The sequence below is a fragment of the Heptranchias perlo genome, chromosome 44 (assembly GCF_035084215.1).
Source record: "Heptranchias perlo isolate sHepPer1 chromosome 44, sHepPer1.hap1, whole genome shotgun sequence".
NCBI classification, from domain to species: domain Eukaryota; kingdom Metazoa; phylum Chordata; class Chondrichthyes; order Hexanchiformes; family Hexanchidae; genus Heptranchias; species Heptranchias perlo.
Window position 1 is genome coordinate 5,769,320 of NC_090368.1, and position 18,283 is coordinate 5,787,602.

Consider the following 18,283-nt stretch of genomic DNA (forward strand, 5'->3'; position numbering starts at 1 on the left):
CGGGGGAAACGCCCCCCCTCCAGCCACCCCATTGGCGGCAGGCGACGTCAATCAGAGGGCGGCATCGTCAGCCCGCCACCCGATTGGCCGATCGCGACGTCAGTCAGGGGGGCGACGCCGTGCGATTGGCTGCGCAGGCAGAGTTAGGGTGTCGCGGGGTTCGGTTGGCGTGCAGCTCCGAGGCACAAACCGCCTTTTCACCACAAGGGTGAGCGCTTTAAAATTATAATATTTAAAAATTATATAAGTCTCACCGTTAACGGACGATGGATCATTTCTTACAACGCGGTCCATGAACCGGAGTTGGGGGGGAAATCCTTTTTTTTGCACCAAAAATAAAATCACCACAGCAGCGGCCTTGCGATCGGGAGCAACTGAAGCCTGCCCGTGTGACAAGGTGGGTCGGTCCGTCGGGGGCGGGGGGGGGGGGAGGGAGTTATTCCCCCCTCTCTTTTCTTTTGAATTCGGTCGAAGCCTTGCCCGGCCGCTGCTTCCCGCCGGCGAGGTGGGCGGGCGCCGTTCGCGCGTTTTCAAAATTCCCACAACATTGAGGGGAGCCCGGGCGGCCAGCGCGCCTGCGCGGCACGCAAGGCAGGCTGGGAGTTGTAGTTTTATTCGTGTGTTTGTGTTGGGTGGGATCAGCAGAGTGGAATAATTTAAAGGGCGCAGAGAATGCTGACAACACTCAGCAGGTCAGGCAGCCTCTGTGGGGGGGGAGAGAGAGAAACACAAGAGTTTCAGGGGTTGATAGAATATAAAAACAAGGAGGTATTGCTGCAGTTATATAAGGTATTGGTGAGACCGCACCTGGAATACTGCATACAGCTTTGGTCTCCACACTTAAGAAAAGACATACTTGCTCTCGAGGCAGTGCAAAGAAGGTTCACTCGGTTAATCCCGGGGATGAGGGGGCGGACATATGAGGAGAGGTTGAGTAGACTGGGACTCTACTCATTGGAGTTCAGAAGAATGAGAGGCGATCTTATTGAAACTTGTAAGATTGTGAAGGGGCTTGATCGGGTGGATGCGGTAAGGATGTTCCCAAGGATGGGTGAGACTAGAACTTGGGGGCATAATCTTAGAATAAGGGGCTGCTCTTTCAAAACTGAGATGAGGAGAAACTTCTTCACTCAGAGGGTAGTAGGTCTGTGGAATTTGCTGCCCCAGGAAGCTACATCATTAAATAAATTTAAAACAGTTTCCTAGAATTAAAGGGAATTAGGGGTTACGGGGAGCGAGCAGGAAATTGGACATGAATTTAGATTTGAGGTTAGGATCAGATCAGCCATGATCTTATTGAATGGCGGAGCAGGCTCGAGGGGCCGATTGGCCTACTCCTGCTCCTATTTCTTATGTTCTTATGACCCATCAGATAAGGAGAATGGTCCTTGGCAGCTCCTGCAGTAAAGCGGGTTGCCCAGTGTGAAAATGAGCCACAGGCGGACCGGTACTGCCCACCGTCCCTCCCCTCCCCATCGCAGTTCTGGTTCTCTTACCGAGTCAATTGAGCTTCGCCCGCAGCAGCCTCAGGGCTGTGACGGTCGACTTCACTGCCCCCGGGCTAAAGGGGGAAGAAGGAGCTTGCATTTGATATCGTGCCTTTATACAACGTCCCAAAGCGCCAATGAAATACTATGGAAGTGTAGTCACTGTAGCAATGGAAGCGCGGCAGGCAATTTGCACACAGCAAGATCCCACAGGCAGCAATGTGATAATGAACAGATAGTCTGTTGTAGTGATGTTGATGATGTGGAGATGCCGGTGATGGACTGGGGTGGACAAATGTAAGGAGTCGCACAACACCAGGTTATAGTCCAACAGCTTTATTTGAAATCACAAGCTTTCGGAGCAAATAAAGCTGTTGGACTATAACCTGGTGTTGTGCGACTCCTTACAGTAGTGATGTTGGTTGAGGGATAACTATTGCTTTTCTTCCAATAGTGCTATGGGATCTGTTATACGTCCACCTGAGAGGGCAGACGGGGCATCGGTTTAATGCCTCAACCGAAAGAGGGAACCTCCAACTGTGCAGCACTCCCTCAGTACAGCACTGGAAGTGTCAGCCTAGGTTTTGTGCTCAAGTCTCTGGAGTGGGACTTGAACCCGCAACCTTCTGATTCAGAAGCAAGAGGGCTGCCACGGCTGATGCTAGGGAAGAGACTGAACAGCTCGGGTTTCTGCTCCTGATTGCTAGCCAGTGACTCTTGTTAGAAAGTGTAAACTAGCAAGGCCCCCCTCCCAGTTCAATTCTCGTTCTCCACTGAGTTAACTGATCTCAGCTGCAGCAGCCTTCGGGCTACGACAGTTGTCCTCGGTGCTTCCGGGCTGGGGAAGGTGTTGAACAGATGAGGGTTCCCGCTGATGATTGCTATCCAGTGACTGCTGTTGCAAATGTGGGAGTTGGGGAAAGGTCGTGATTGGGCCCTCCATGGTCAAAGGGCCTGCCAGCCGTTATTGTCCAGGTTTCACAGATGAAGAATGGTCAAGGTAGTGGAGGATTGTCAGTACAGCCTTGAACAAACCAGTATCTTCAAGGGAGCTGGGAAGAGAAAGAAAGGAAGTTACTGTGACATGTGATGGTATAAAGATAGCTGTTAAAGCTATTATGCAGTGTCAGTATTGATTTAAATTAAAGTTTAAACATCTTCAGCTACTGCCATAGGTGTTTGCTTATTTTACATTTGCGCCTGATTTCTTAAGTTACTCCTATCCCTTTCCCTCCTTTTACATGTCAGTGTTTTCATTATAATCTATCATAGTGGTGCTGTGACCGAGACTGCCTTGTGACGAAAGTATTTAAACTCATGAGGTACCCTGCAGATGTATGAATATAAAATATTTAAACCTTTTCAGTGTGGTGAAGTAGCTTTCCCCTGCTTTATTCTGAAAGCTTATATTGTGGAGAGTGTGACCAAAAAGTACACAGATATTTCTACTCCCTGCTGTGAGATTCTGTTTTGAAATGGGACGGCTAAATGGGACAATGCTGATGCTCTTTTCTGTATAAAAGAGAAGGCCGAGAGGTGACCTGATTGAGGCCTTTAAAACTATGAAGAGGTTCGATAGGGTAGACGTAGAGAAAATGTTTTCACTTGTGGTGGAATCCAAAACTGGGTGTCATAAATATAAGAGAGTCACCAATAAATCCAATAAGGAATTCAGCAGAAACTTCTTTACCCAGAGAGTGGTGAGAATGTGGAACTCACTCCCACATGGAGTAGTTGAGGTGAATAGCATAGATACATTTAAGGGGAAGCTGGATAAATACATAAGGGAGAAAGGAATAGAAGGGTGTGCTGATAGAGGGGTGGGAGGAGGCTTGTGTGGAGCATAAATGCCGGCATAGACCAGTAGGGCCAAATGGCCTGTTTCCGTGCTGTTAATTCCATGACAGGGAAGAGCTTGTGAATTGTGTCTTAATCAAGGCCCTCACCTTAATTACACTATTCTTTCCAACAATTTCCAAGGGTAAGCGGAGAGGTGGAGAGACGGAGATGGGAATAGGAGGAATTGAGTGATTTTTCGGGATATTGTATGCGATTGGTAAGGTCTGGGGACTTTTGCTCCCCTCCCTGTTCTCGCACCTCATCTCCTGAAGGCAGCAGCTCATGCTGGTGAATGGTTTCCCTTGCACATCTTACCCGCATTGCATTTGTTCACGTATCAACATAGTGACAGTGAGTTTCAGCGGACTATTCAATCATGATGGGGATGTAAGAGCCAAGCCTTATGCTGTCATCACCTGGCATTCTTTCAGGTACAGTGTTGGGGGGAGGGGATGAGAGAGGTTACTAGACAATGTCCAGGAATGGGAACTCTGGCTGATTTTCTTATTCTTTACACTCACTCCAGCCCAGGGGTGCTGTGGCCAGTTGTTATATCCAAACTGCTGCTGTGGCTGAGATCAGCCAACGCGGCTCGGGCTGGGGATTGAACCTGTAATTCTTTGTGTGGTCTGTATGTTGGTATCACTAGGGCAGGGTGTTTACCCGCTGGACTGGACAGAGCAGACGCACAGGATTGGGACTCATTTCTACTGAGATATTCTGTTTGTTTAGCTTTAGTGTGGGGTGGGGGTGGGTTGGGGCTAAGTTGCAGAAAGAGGAGTATTCTATTGAGAAGGTTTCATCGTGGCCTGGTGTGTTACTGAACTATGTGGACCAGGAAGGAGCCTGTTTCGAACTCCAGTCTGTAGTTCAATCCCTTATTCTTTAACTTGTAAAATGTACGTGCGAGATAAATTTCCCCACAACCCTTTTAGTGTATCACTGAGTGTTGACTGGAAAGCTCCAAGTGGGCAATAGTCAGCTTGTAACTTCACAGAGAAGATAGGATACTATGGATGAATGATATTGAAAGAAAAGAACTGCAGGAAAATGAATGGCACATCCAGATGTAACATGCAAAGGTTGAGGGGTGAGAATTACTGTGTGAGTTGTGTGTGCGTGTTCGCATCTATGCGTGTGTTGCAATAATAGTGGCTCTCCTGTAGAGTTGATTGTGACGTGTTGGATGAAATGCTATTTTATAAGGACAGATATGTTGCAGTTTGATCTATTTTCCCAAGACTCTTTCTTTGTGCTCGCCACTAAAGTTAGCTTCCAAAGGCAGTCCTCAAACTCCTAACAACTGAAACTAAATCTTATGCGTGAAGTATCTGGGATAGCAAGCCATACCTTTATACTGTTGGGATATGCACTGGTAATAGCATGGACACCACTAACCTTTCCAATAGGCAGAAAGACATGCTGTCAGACCATGTGGCTCAGGCTAAAATTATTCACTCAAGTTTATTATGAGAACTCTTTTAAAAAGTACTTGGACCTGCACCTAAAGTGCTGTAAGCTGCAGAGCTATGGACTGGGTTCTGGGAAGTGAGATTAGAATGGGCACCTGGTTTTTCTTCGAGCTGGCGTGGACACGATGGGCTGAATGGCTGTATCTTTTCTATGGTTCTGTGGAGAAACAAATTCTCCATAGAAGCAAGTTAAATATATCGATAAAGTACTTAACTTTCCTCAATGCTTTTAACTATTTTCGATGTAAAAATATAACACATGTTTTGGAATACTTAAGAGTCCCCTTTTCCAGAATCGCAGATGAAGCAAAACGTGGCCTATTGAGGACATGGAATCTGTACTCAGACATCTGATTTCCACTTGAACTAAAGCAATGCGCAGTTGCTTGTCATATCTTTTGTTTACCTGGGAGGCCTTTGGATATGCAGCAAGCAGTAGAGCCAGATATCAAAGGACATAAGGGCTGCCTCTTGGATACTTGATTCAAGTAGTTTCTTGAGCTTCCAGAACAATGCAAGTTTTCCACAATAGGCAAGAGTGTTACTGCAAGATATCCCCCTAGTAGACAGCCATACAGTTTACTGTACTACCTCGTTCTCAAGCTAATTATTTCTAACACTTTGATAGGCATCACAAATTGAGAGCGTTATGCATCTGATAGGAAACTACAAAATAATACATCTGCTGCAAATAACCCATAATTTGGTTAGCAGAGCTCAAAGACTGCTTGCTGGAGCACCCACAGTTTCACAACCAGGAGAGGTTCCCATTGACATTGTCCCAAACAGTCCGTATATTCAGCTAACAACACAAGGGAAATCTCTTGCAGGAAGCAGTTAAGAGAAACCGGTTTAAATTTGCTCATTTTGGTCCCGCTGAAATCTGTCCATAATATATTAAGTCTTGCACATTGTGCACTCTTCCTGTAAGTGTAACACTTACTGTGTCACATCACACTTTTGTCACTCTTGATCAGACTCAAATTTATTCCTTCTTCTTACCTCATTGGCTAATTGCAATTATATGACCCCGGTTGTGACATTTCTCTTGCTTACCTCTGATTGGCTGATTCTAACCACATAATCTCTTAGAATCATACAGCACAGAAGGAGGCCGTTCGGCCCATCATGCCTGTGGATCCGCCTCATCCCAGCTCTCACGTTTCTCTTAATCGCCATCCCTTTCCCAGGAGCAGCCAGTTGCGCGCACGTTTGGTAATTTAATCACCCCTCCCTTTATTCTTTTCGCTTATTTTATTGCTGTTGCGACCTTGGAGGGCAAAATAACTAATGAATGCAGCGGGACCACTCGCAGTTCCACACTGCGAGCCTGTTGTTTTAGGCGTGGTATCTCTCTCTCCTTGCCTTCAAATAGTTGCATTACATTAGCGTTTATTGCTGCGCACGTGTTGCGTTTCTGCTCTCCAAGTGAACTGCTGAAGGAAAACAAGTGTAATTTTAATTGTTGGATACTGAAAATAATGTACCTGTTTGACCACCACAAGATATTTTACTTGTACTTGACAGGGTAACAGGCAGAGAGGACCGATTGAGAGGCATAGTGTGTGTGTATGTGTGAGTCTCACTCTTTGTGAGTGCATGAGCATCAATTTCTCCCCCCCCCCCCCGCACATTGAACTGGAGGGGCGTTCGATATTTAAGATGAAAACCTGCGCTGCAGCGTTAGTAACCTCTTGTAAAATGCTGTAAGGTTTTAAGCCATGGATCCTGCTTAAAAAGTGCCAGCGTCTTCACGTCGGCCAGAGACTGCGTCAGAAGGATCCGAGGAGGTGCGACTGTCGCCGCCCGAGCGTGAGGCGGTGGCATGTGACCTGTTGAGAGAGCGTCAGAGGCAGCGGCATCTGCTGACGAGGGAGTGGGCGCAGAACAAGCGCAGGCGTTTGCAAAATGCGTTGAGTCCGGCTGCGCTGGAGCAACAGTGCCTGGCCAGAGTCGCTGCTGCGCACCGGCGGAGAGAGCTCGGAAGGCCATGGCAGCAGAAGCGGCGGGCGCGCCTTCGATGCGGCTGGATGCCCGAGCCGGAGGTCGGCGGGGCAAAGGTCAACCCGCCCTGCAGCAACCCTCCGATCCAATCACCAGGCGTAGAACCGAAGCACGATTGCGCCAACGGCAGCGATGCCAGCGAGACTGCTCGACACCCAGCCTCCTGCCCCACCCCATGTTCAATGCACCAGAATCAAGACTGGCGGAGAGCCCTCTGATCCAATTACAAGGCGCAGGGCCGCCACAAGGTTACGCCAACGTCTCTTCCCCCACTATTTGTGGTCACCTGACTGCTGCGCCGTCCCATGCCGAAGGCTCTGAAGTTGAGGTTGGTGGAGAACCAATTGGAGAGCTGTGCCCTCTGCGGCAGCCCTCTGATCCAGTTACAAGGTATGGAGAGGCTGGACGTTTTCTATGAGTAGAAATACTGCGGCTGTATGAGAAGAAGTAAGGGTTTAAAGTAGAATTGATTCATTTTTCTTAGGCTTGCTACATTAGAAACATTAGTTTTACCCTTAAACTTACAGGCTCTGCTGTCTTGCTGCATTATAAAAGTGTAGATTTGCCTATAATAAATTTGTGTGGATTTAAGTGTGATACAGGAAGTGTGACACGATGACCAGGAAATGCGCGGGCACAGACACGTTGCAAAAAGGCACGCAGTGTTTGAGAGAACTCCAAAGCCAAAATGTGACTCTCAAAAGAATGATCCTTGTGATTTATGTGTGGAGACAAAGTGTGGTGCAGTGTATTAAGCCCAACTCTTTTCCTCAAGGATTTGGGCCTTTATTCAGCCAAGACTAGGATGACAGAGCTTTGTCTGCACCTGTATTGGTCTGAAGCGAAATGAATTTGGGCAGCTCCAAGAGAATGCAAGTTTGTCGCACGGAACTGGCCGTAATTTAGCACTAAATTGGAAGCCTCACCCAATGGCCCAGGCAGCATCATGTGCTCTGACTGTGTGGTTTTTTTTGGTATCAGGTCTTAATTTGCTGTAATCTTTACAGCCAGTGCTTCCCTACCAGAAATCAGTCACCCTTTGTGGAAACTGAGTTGCGCAGACCAGGAATGTATTCAGTTCAGTTCCCAGATTGTGCGGAATTCCCTGGGGCTGGGTCAACTTCGGGACTCCTGTTCCTGATTGCCATCCAGTCACTCCCGCTAGAATGTGCGCGTGTGGATGTCTGGTGAAGACAGAGGGGTGCGCCGCGATGCCTGCCCAACAATCGGCTGACACTTGCTGTTTTAAGCTCCTATGTGATGGATGGGCAGTTGGGTGAAGTGTGGGGCATCTATGGAATCTTACCCCAGCGTTATTCAGCGTTCTTAGGAATAGAGGAAAGAAAATTGGGGTGGGTGAAAGTTCACACTGAAGATTGAGATCTTATGAAGTAGGGTACTGTGCGCATGTATCTTCTATTCCACCTCCCAGTAGCACAGTTTAGCCAGAAATACATGGAGTCTTAATCACTAGAGGAATCATTTTGAGATCCAAGTCTCCCAGTGTGAAGCCTTGCTAGTCAGAAGTACGGCCGTACAGTGTGAGAGCCCTGTTTCCAATCCATGCTCCTTTCTACCGAGGCTCCACGTGTTGTAGTTAATCCTTGGCGCTCCACAGAAGGCTGATTGTTCTGCATCACGTGGGGTGGGTTCATACCTTCAGTGCTTACACGATTCTATGTTGAGTCAATCTCCAAAATTAAGATTTGGCCAGATGTCTTTTTTAATATTGTAACCGATCTCCCATGGTGTTGGTCATTGTCAAGTGTAGTCTTAAGGTAAAGCCTTGGAGGAGGTCATGCAGATGTAATTCAGTCCAAATTTTAAAGTCGTGCATTCTGTCTTTATTCTTAAATTTCTATTATAAGTTCCCATGTCCCCATTTATGGCTGCATATAGTGACACCACTATTTCCGGCCAGAATGGAGCTGATTGGTTAATTGCCCCGTCAATCAGGCCTGGAGACCGCCCTGCTGTAAGTGATTGGAATTGATTTTACACACATAATTTGTATTATGTAACTATCCTTCACTCACTGTATTTTGCTGCAGAAATCACCCTGCTTTTATCGGGAGAAGTTGCTGTGGTTTCGGTCACGAGTTCTGTTTGCTGTAGCTCGTAGAGACTTTTCAAATAGACTCTGTAGACTGTTTGCTGTAGTGCGCTGTTTAAACAGACTCTGTTTGCTGAGTAAATAGACTTTGCTGTAAAATACACTGTTTGTTATGAGTTCTGCCGTAAGTCCCGCCCCGCCTCCAACTCATTGGCTGACACAGTGGTGTCAATAGACAGTCTGCCCAATTATACTGGAAACTGCCTCTTCCAATTTGCTGTGCTGTAATTACACCCTCCTGCCAGTGTGGTGCTGCAGCCTGTCCACTAGTAAATGAGTGTAATTACAGCACAAGTTTCCATTATAAACATGGACGTCTGAATTAATAATGGAAAAAATTGACAGGAAGTGCTGAAAACAAACACTAATACTACAGTAATAAAACTATTCAAGTAGTAACTATTACTGTAATATTAACCTTGAATTACTGAAATGAACATTGAAAATACAATTTCACCGTAAAACATAAATCAGTTCTGCTCATTCTATTGTCCCTTTATTCCCATTCTCTTTTTTTTAATGTTTAATTCGGCATTTTATCTACCCAATGAAGGAATGCCCAAGATTTTGTTACCACGGGCTGCACAGATGAATATTATGAAGCCTCGGATGCCATGTATAAAGTTTCAGTTCGTGTCCCTGTTAATTTCCATTTATCTCAGCTGCTGATACTAGCCGCTGTTGTGATTTAGCATTTAGCCACCAATTAGAAAACAGCGCTAAGAACTGCCCTTTCCAAACCTCCAGGCCCACGAAATTCAAAGCGAGTGAGAAATATAAAAGCACACCAGTCTGAGTTACCTGGCCCTCAAGGGCTGGATGACCAGAGCTCAGGGCAGGTTGGACATCTCTGACCTAAAGCATCTTTTATTTTCTCTCCTTTTCTTGGAAGCAAATCCTGACTTTGGTGTCTCTTCGGAGTGACCATTCTTCAGAGGGCAGCCAGCAACCGTGGAATTGTACCCGCCAAAATGACCATTCAACCGTGAGGGCACAGCAACTGTGTCTGATCCTCTCCTCATCAAATGTCCACTTTCCAGTAAGGCTTACTGGCTAGCGATCAGGCTCAGGATTCTATCTGACTCCACCCCCCTCCCCCACACACCTCCCTAGCCCAGGAGTCATTGACGCAAATTGTAGTTTTAAAAAAATTCATTCTCAGGATGTGGGCGTCACTGGCAAGGCCGGCATTTATTGCCCATCCCCAAGTTGCCCCTCGAGAAGGTGGCAGTGAAGGTGCTCCCACAGTGCTGTCAGGTCAGGAGTTCCAGGATTTTTACCCAGCGACGAGGAAGGAACGGCTGATATATGTCTGAGTCGGGATGGTGTGTGACTTGGAGGGGAACTTGGAGGTGGTGTTGTTCCCATGCACCTGCTGCCCTTGTCCTTCTAGGTGGTGGAGGTTGTGGGTTTGGGAGGTGCTGTCGAAGAAGCCTTGCCGAGTTGCTGCAGTACACCGGGTAGATAGTACACAGTGCAGCCACGGTGTGCCAGTGGTGGAGGGAGTGGGTTTGGGAGGTGCTTCTACTGTCACCTAGATTGACACCAGCTTACTCAGCACAGACCAGGAAATAAACTCTGGACCTTCCTGTCTGAATGGTTCAGTATCACACCAGACAGTACTTCTTCTGTATATCCTTTTGGGGGCGGGGATCACTATGTTTAATGCTTGTTAACTGCAGCGATATTCTAACCCTGGTGCTGAAGGGTTCAACTGAGGGAAGGGCAGCACAGGTTTCATTGCGTTACACCCTTGTGCTTTCAGAAGCAGGGGGCAGCAATGGCATCCACGGACACCATGGACCTGGCCGTGGAGGACTTGGGCATCTCGATGGAGGAGATTCGCGAGTGGATAGACAAGGAGCTGGAAAATGTGGACTTCCTCAAACAGCGCAAAGCCGCTCTCCAGGAACTTGAGAGCTGGGTGGAGAAGAAAGAAGCTGAAGTAGCTCGCGTAGATGGGCTGTTCGAGGATGCATCCAGGTATGGGTCTTTGCTCTTGAGTTGGTTTGTCTCCCCTTCGGCCCATCCTTGTGGCGTTTGTCCACACACCAGTTAAAGAAAGAACTTGCATTTCTATCGCGCCTTTCATGGCCTCGGGACGTCCCAAAGCGCTTTACAGCCAATTAAGTATTTTTGAAGTGTAGTCACTGTTGTAATGTAGGAAATGAGGCAGCCAATTTGTGCACAGCAAGATCCCACAAACAACGAAGAGATAATGTTTTTTAAGCAATGTTGGTTGAGGGATAAATATTGGCCCAGGGCACTTGGGAGAACTCCCCTGCTCTTCTTTAAATAGTGGCTTGGGATCTTTTAGGTCCGTCTGAGAGTGCATACAGGGCCTCGGTTTAATGTGTCACCTGAAAGATGGCACCACTGACAGTGCAGCGCTCCCTCAGTGATGCACTGGAGTGTCAGGCTAGATTTTGTGCTCGAGTCCCTGGAGTGGGGACTTGAAACCACGACCTTCTGACTCGGAGGCGAGAGTGCTACCCCCTGAGCCTCGGCCGAAACCTGAATGTAGCGCTTCCAGCTCTGGATCAAATGGTTATGGTCTCGAGCCCCATGCTGGCGTTTTAGCGCACAATCTAGGCTGACGCTCTAGTGCAATACCGAGGCAGTTTTGCATAACCTCCGAGGCGCAATGCTGAGTTAGCTGATCTCAGTCGGGTTACTGCAATCAGCCTGGGCGCCCTATGGGTTGAGAAGGGAATGGCTATCCAATGATCCCTGTGCGTACAGACAAAGTCGGGCTGAGCTGTGATTTCACCCCATGGTTGAGTAGTCTCCTGAGTCACTACGTAGGCTGGTGCATGTTCTCCGGGTTCTCGCGGAACCATGCAATAACCATGTGCTCTGTGACAGGCTAGGCCCAAGGAGCGCACTGCACAGGTCGTGTCGGTTAAAGATAACCCACTTCGGGCTTTGCCATTCCAACGTTACTGTTGTGTGCAAGCAGGTCTGTGGAAGTGTGCGAGTCTATGGTGAAGGACTTGTACTGCAACCTGGGGCTGAAGTACGAGGACACGGATCAGGAGGAGGTGGCGCTGAAGAATGCCGCAAAGATGTCGGAAGTGATCGAAATCATGGATGACGACGACGACGACGATGATGATGATGACGTAATGGCCGTGGAACCCGGTAGGGAATATAGCAGCTCTGACCCTTCATGCTGTCCTTTAGGAAGTGTAGGCAAGCTTTAGATGTTACAGTAGCTCTTTCACAAAGTTTTGCAGAGGTAACACTCCTTGTTTGGTTGCTTACTTCACTTCCCCACCCCCTGGAAAAATACTCTATCCCCCTTTTCATATTGTATTAATGCTAGTACGATCTTCACATTCTCCTCTCTTGTTCCTGCTACGCTCTAAATCCAGTAACCTATGCACTCTTCCTCCTCCCTGTGTTGAAATTAAGACTCATCACCATGAGGAAGCTGCCACATGACCTACTTGAAGTTTTCAAGATTTACTAAGGGGATTGACCGCAACCAGTCCAGGAAATTAGTTCCCTGTGGTGAGGGGTTTAAATACTAGGGGACGCAAGGGAGATAGTGGGAGTGTGAAGGGAACTCAGGCAGATCTTTTTCACTCAACCAGCTATAGAGTTGCAGAATAAGTTGTCGGGTAGAGCCATTGAAGTACACGGCATAAATAGGTCCAACAGGGGGAGGCTGGAGAGAGAAGGGATATTGATTGTAGGTGGGGCTGATCTATTAAGAGACGTTGTGTTTGCTGAGCCTAACTAGGGGGGGACACAATCTTAATATTAGAGCCAGGCCATTCAGGAGTGAAATCAGGAGGATCTTTTTCACCCAAAGGCTAGTGGAAATCTGGAACTCTCTTCCCCCAGTTGACTGTGGGTGCTGGGACAATTGAAATTTTCAAGACTGAAGAAGGACCTATTTCCCTTAGCAGAGAGGTCAACAACCAAGGGGCATAGATTTAAAATAATTGGTAGAAAGATTAGAGGGGAGCTGAGGAGAAATTTTTTCACCCAGAGGGCAGTGGGGGTCTGGAACTCACTGCCTGAAAGGGTGGTAGAGGCAGAAACCCTCGTCGCATTTAAAAAGTACCTGGATATGCACTCGAAGTGCCGTAACCTACAAGGCTACAGACCAAGAGCTGGAAAGTGGGATTAGGCTGGATAGCTCTTTTTCGGCCGGCACAGAAGCAATGGGCCGAATGGCCTCCTGTGCCGTTAATTTCTATGATTCTATGATTGTGAGATCGCTAGATTTTTGTTAGGTTGGGGTATCGAGGGATATGGAGCCGAGGCAAGGTAAATGGAGTTGAGGTGCAGATCAGCCATGATTTAATTGAATGGCGGAGCAGGCTCGAGGGGCTGAATGGCCTACTCCTGTTCCTATGTTCCTAGTGGCCATTTTCTGTTCCTACTGTGTTCTCGCGTTTCCCTTTTGGAACCAATATGCTTGTGGACTAAATAGGCCTTTCTTATTTTAGCATCTTCTTAATTCTTTGCGAGTGGGTGTATTTTTAATATTTCATTGAACTCCGTCTGCCGATGACCGTCCTTTGTGCAGTTTATTGATCAAACTAAATCTCTTTAACAGCTGAAACGGGGAAGGTCGTGACCTCAGCATCGACCTCGTCGACCGTGTCAGCACTGAGCAAAATTACCCGAGAGCCATCTCTGGTAAGTGTGTGCACGTGCAATATTGTTATAGCACTCCTTCACCTGTCGCCCCAGGTCTGCCCGGCTGTGCAGTGTTGGCTGAGCTTGGATTCACAATTGTCCCCTCTCCTTTTCTCGCTCGCCAAGAAAAAGAAGGCACAGGAGTGCTATTAAGAGGCAGGGTTATCTCTGCTTCCGTCCAGGGAGCAAAGGGGCCCCATTAAAGTAGAACTCATAGAATCATATAGCACAGATAGAGGCCATATGGCCCATCGTGCCTGTGCCGGCTCATTGAAAGAACTATCCAATTAGTCCCACACCCCTGCTCTTTCCCCGTAGCCCTGTAAACTTTTCCTTTTCGAGTATCTATCCAATTCCCTTTTGAAAGTTACTAATAAATTTGCTTCTACCGCCCTTTCGGGCAGTGCATTCCAGATCATAACTCGCTGCGGGAAAAAAATTCTCCTCATCTCCCCCTCTGGTTCATTTACCAATTATCTTAAATCTGTGTCCTCTGGTTCCCGACCCTCCTGCCAGTGGAAACAGTTTCTCCTTATTTACTCTATCAAAACCCCCTCATAATTTTGAACACCTCTATTAAATCTGCCCTTAACCTTTTCTGCTCGAAGGAGAACAATCTCATCTTCTCTAGTTTCTCCACATAATGGAAATAACGTGGGATTTCTGTTATATATTTGTTTTTAGGAGGTGGGTGGAAGCTGCCCCTGCCTCATTCATTGCCCATCCCTCGCTGCCCTGAGGCGGTCACGCTAGCGAACTGCTTTCTCGAACACGGGGCGGTTTGTGTGTAGCAATTCTCCAAACCGTGAATTTCTGGTCTCAGCTGGGCTGTTGTCGAAGCTAGCATAGGGGTGGAGCCCGTACCCATACAGCTACAGGTAGTTGGGGAAGGTTGGTGTTGTTTAGCTGGCATCTAAATTGCCATTGACTACAGCCGGGATCTATATTCTGGAGAAACGTTGTGACGAGCAGTCACAATTTTGCCGTCAGTATACTGCGATATCTGACCTACACGATCCCCTTTATTCATTCATTCATTCAATCTGGAAGCATTTCAATCTGGAAGCATTTCATTTTTCTCTGACAGGGTCAATGATCTCCCGCTCCTCGTACTCTCTTTTTTGTTCTCCTAATTGTTGGGATTGTTCTTCTTAGAGCAGAGAAAGTTAAGGGGAGATTTAATAGAGGTGTTCAAGATTTTAAAGGGTTACAAGAGTAAATAAGGAGAAACTGTGTCCACCGGCAGGTGGGTCGGTAACCGAAGATCACAGATTTAAGATAATTGGCAAAAGAACCAGAGGGGGAAGATGAGAATGTTTTTACGCAGCGAGTTGTTCTGATCTGGAATGCGCTGCCTGAAAGGGCGGTGGAAGCAGATTCAATAATAACTTTCAAAACGGATTTGGATAAATACTTGAAAAGGAAAAATTTGCTATGGGGAAAGAGCAGGGGGGAGTGGGACTGATCGGGTAGCTCTTTCAAAGAGCCGTCACAGGCACGATGGGCCAAATGGCCTCCTTCCTTGGTGGTAAGAGCCGATGATTGTCACAATCAATATATAATTTTTGACAACTCAATGACGTGTCCTGCACACCCCGTGACCCCACTTGACCATCCCCTCGGGCCTTGCAGGGAGTGCATTGAGCAACTGTGTAGCTGAGTCTCGGCCAAAACAGACTGTTGCTCTGATGCATGCTCAGCACTTTTGGACTGTGCAGGAGTATCGTTAGGGAGGGTGGTGGAGAAAGAGAGCGCTGTCTGACATCCAGCGCTGATGTCAAAATCATCACAAGGACATCACGTGGCTTGCTCCGAACGTGGATCCTAGTGTGCCATACTCAAACGTGGAATCAGAAGACCCTGCTACAGGGAAGACGATCTCTCTTTTTAATACCCATCTCCCTTTCGTTAGCTGCGGGACGCTATGGCAGCGATGCGAAAGTCTGCCCGGGACGTTCAAAAGTTTGTGGAGGCCGTTTCCAGGAAGCCACCGCCCACAGCGACCGCCGCTTCGGGACTGCTGCGAGCCGCAACTACTCAACCAGGTTAGTTTAGACTATCAACATCGCACTGTGTGTATGTATATACAAGAAAGAAAGTCTTGCCTTTCCATAGTGTGATTCACATCGTCAGGACGTCCCAAAGCGCTTTACAGCCAATTATGAAGTGAGGTCACTGTAGGAAACGCGGATGCCAATTTGCGCACAGCAAGAGCCCACAAACAGCAATGTGATAACTGACCAGATCATTTGTTTTAGGTGTTGGTTGAGGCATAAATATTGGCCCCAGGACAACAGGGAGCACGCCCCTGCTCGTCTTCATAATAGTGGCCGTGAGATCTTTTACATCCACCTGAGAGAGCAGATAGGGCCTCGACTTAGCATCTCGTCTGAAAGACAGCACCTCCGACAGTGCAGCGCTCCCTCAGTGCTGCACTGGGAGTGTCAGCCTAGATTTTGTGCTCAAGTCTCTGGAGTAGGGCCTGAACCCATGACCATCTGACTCAGAGACGAGAGACACTGACATAATATAACATATATATAATTTCAATTCTGCGCGCACTCCCGTTATAAATTTCTCTGTCCACATTTACAATGGAAACTGCCAGTGCACACTAGTCGATCTCCTGTGGCGTTGCACATAAGGGGTCGAGACCAAGTGTTAAAGCTGTAATTACACCCTCCCACCAGTGGCGAGGCTGTAGTGCCTGTAGGGCAGGGAAACTCCTGCGCTCCAACGACCTCTCCATCTCTGCTTCTTAAATTGCCGTAAGTTTTGCGATTTAACTATCAGTAATAATGTAAAAATGACAGAAAATATGGCCTTTAAGATGCCGCTGCTAGTTTGGTATAATCTGTAAATTTGACCACTTTGCATCGGGTTCCTGAATCCGAGACACCCACCCAGTTGGAGACGTAGACCATTACACGTAACAAAAACCTGGGGATAACTCTTAGTGATTCTTTTTGTTTTATTCATTCATGGGATGTGGGCGTCGTTGGCAAGGTCGGCATTTATTGCCCATCCCAAGTTGCCCCTCGAGAAGGTGGTGGTGAGCCGCCTTCTTGAACCGCTGCAGTCCGTGTGGTGAGGGTTCTCCCACAGTGCTGTTAGGAAGGGAGTTCCAGGATTGTGACCCAGCGACGATGAAGGAACGGCCGATATATTTCCAAGTCGGGATGGGGCGTGACTTGGAGGAGAACCTGGAGGTGATAGTGTTACTATGCACCTACTAGGTCCTTCTAGGTGGTGGAGATCTCGGGTTTGGGATCGAATTAAGGAGTGAAGCTTTTTAAACTTGTACTTTCTGGTGACTCACTGACTAACCAGCTTTCCAAGTTCATCACAGAAGTGCTTTTCATCTAAGAAATGAGCTGACTAATTTAAGTGATCTGTTTCTGGACCCTTCGTTGCCTTAGAGCCCGAGAGGAGCGGACAGCCGGGCGTCACCTTCTCCATGCCGTCCTCCCCTACGAGCACCCTCTCCTCCACCTGCAGCACCCACCCCCGGGCAGCGCGCCAGCCCGGCCCACAGACCCCCTCGGGCAACGCACCGCAGGTGGCCATGGTCATCGAGGACGGGGAGGTGGTGAAGGACGGCGACCTGTTCAAGGGCATGAGGATCCTGGGCAAGAAGCGGACGAAAACATGGCATAAAGGGACGCTCATCGCCATCGTAACAGCGGGTAAGGGCCCTCTCAGTGGTGTCGCACTGTTGTAGTCTTTGACGCTGCACTTTGCAAACGGACAGGATAATGTGTGGTTTTAAAGCGGTGAAGGCTCCCCGGGCGATGGGATCCCTCCCGTTCTTCACCCTCAAGCCTAAAGAATGGCGGGCAGCTGGCTCCTCAACCGCGGAGGCATCGTTGCAGAGCCAGAAACCGTCCTCCCTTGACACCCACATGGTGCGATGCCTCCTCCACCAGGAAATCGCGAGCACGCTCCTGCCGACTTTCCGCCCAGTTCATTTTAAATGCACGTACGATCCTGGGAGCGTGCCCCTCATTTCCCCAACACGCACCCCGATGGATGGCATCTTGCAGGGTGCGCCCCTGCTTTTTCCTGATTATACGCTTCCGGCGGGTGAGGCTCTGCGTCGGGAGCATGCATTCGGAAAATCTCCCCGTGTGAGTCGGGACAGCGAGCGGGGTGACCATAGCAGCATCACAGCCGAGAGCAGTCCTGTGCCGCAGGGACGACGAGGTCGCGCTCAACTGCGATGCCTCCCTGGTCGAATACCCCACTGGCTGATTTTTTTTTTTCTCCCTCCCGCGCCCCCCCCCCACCCAGATCGTGTGCTCCCACCTCAACGTCTTGCTTGTTGGGAGCACACGTCGGAAAATCGTAGATGCGCACCGAAAACATGCGGGGTGGTTGGACAGCAGCCAGGAGCTGGAACCCTGTGGGATTGAATGTTTTCCTTCCCTCCCATCCCTCTCCCCCAGCCCAGGGACGCTGATCCCAAGCATAGCGACCTGCCACTGGTCCACTTGAACATTACACGACTCAACTCAACAGAGACTTGGGACCTTCCTGATCTGTATGGCCCAGCTACTAACTGTGCAGTGTCTTTAACGACAACAGCAACAACAACTTGCATTTATATAGTGCCTTTAACGTAGTAAAACGTCCCCAAGGCGCTGCTAAGGAGCGTAAATCGGACAAAATTTGTCACCGAGCCACATAAGGAGATATTAGGACAGGTGACCAAAAGC

At 48.3% G+C, this 18,283-nt stretch overlaps 1 protein-coding gene across 1 annotated transcript in view; it reads left to right on the forward strand.

Annotated features, from left to right (window-relative positions):
- Positions 1 to 221: 221 nt before the first annotated feature.
- LOC137306662 (histone-lysine N-methyltransferase SETDB1-like) overlaps positions 222 to 18,283 on the forward strand; it is a 51,524-nt gene continuing 33,462 nt past the window's right edge. The window contains 6 exon segments of the mRNA XM_067976008.1: positions 222 to 397; positions 10,681 to 10,898; positions 11,875 to 12,056; positions 13,486 to 13,568; positions 15,481 to 15,613; positions 16,988 to 17,254. Coding sequence (XP_067832109.1) covers positions 293 to 397; positions 10,681 to 10,898; positions 11,875 to 12,056; positions 13,486 to 13,568; positions 15,481 to 15,613; positions 16,988 to 17,254 — 988 coding nt within the window. The 5' untranslated portion in view covers positions 222 to 292.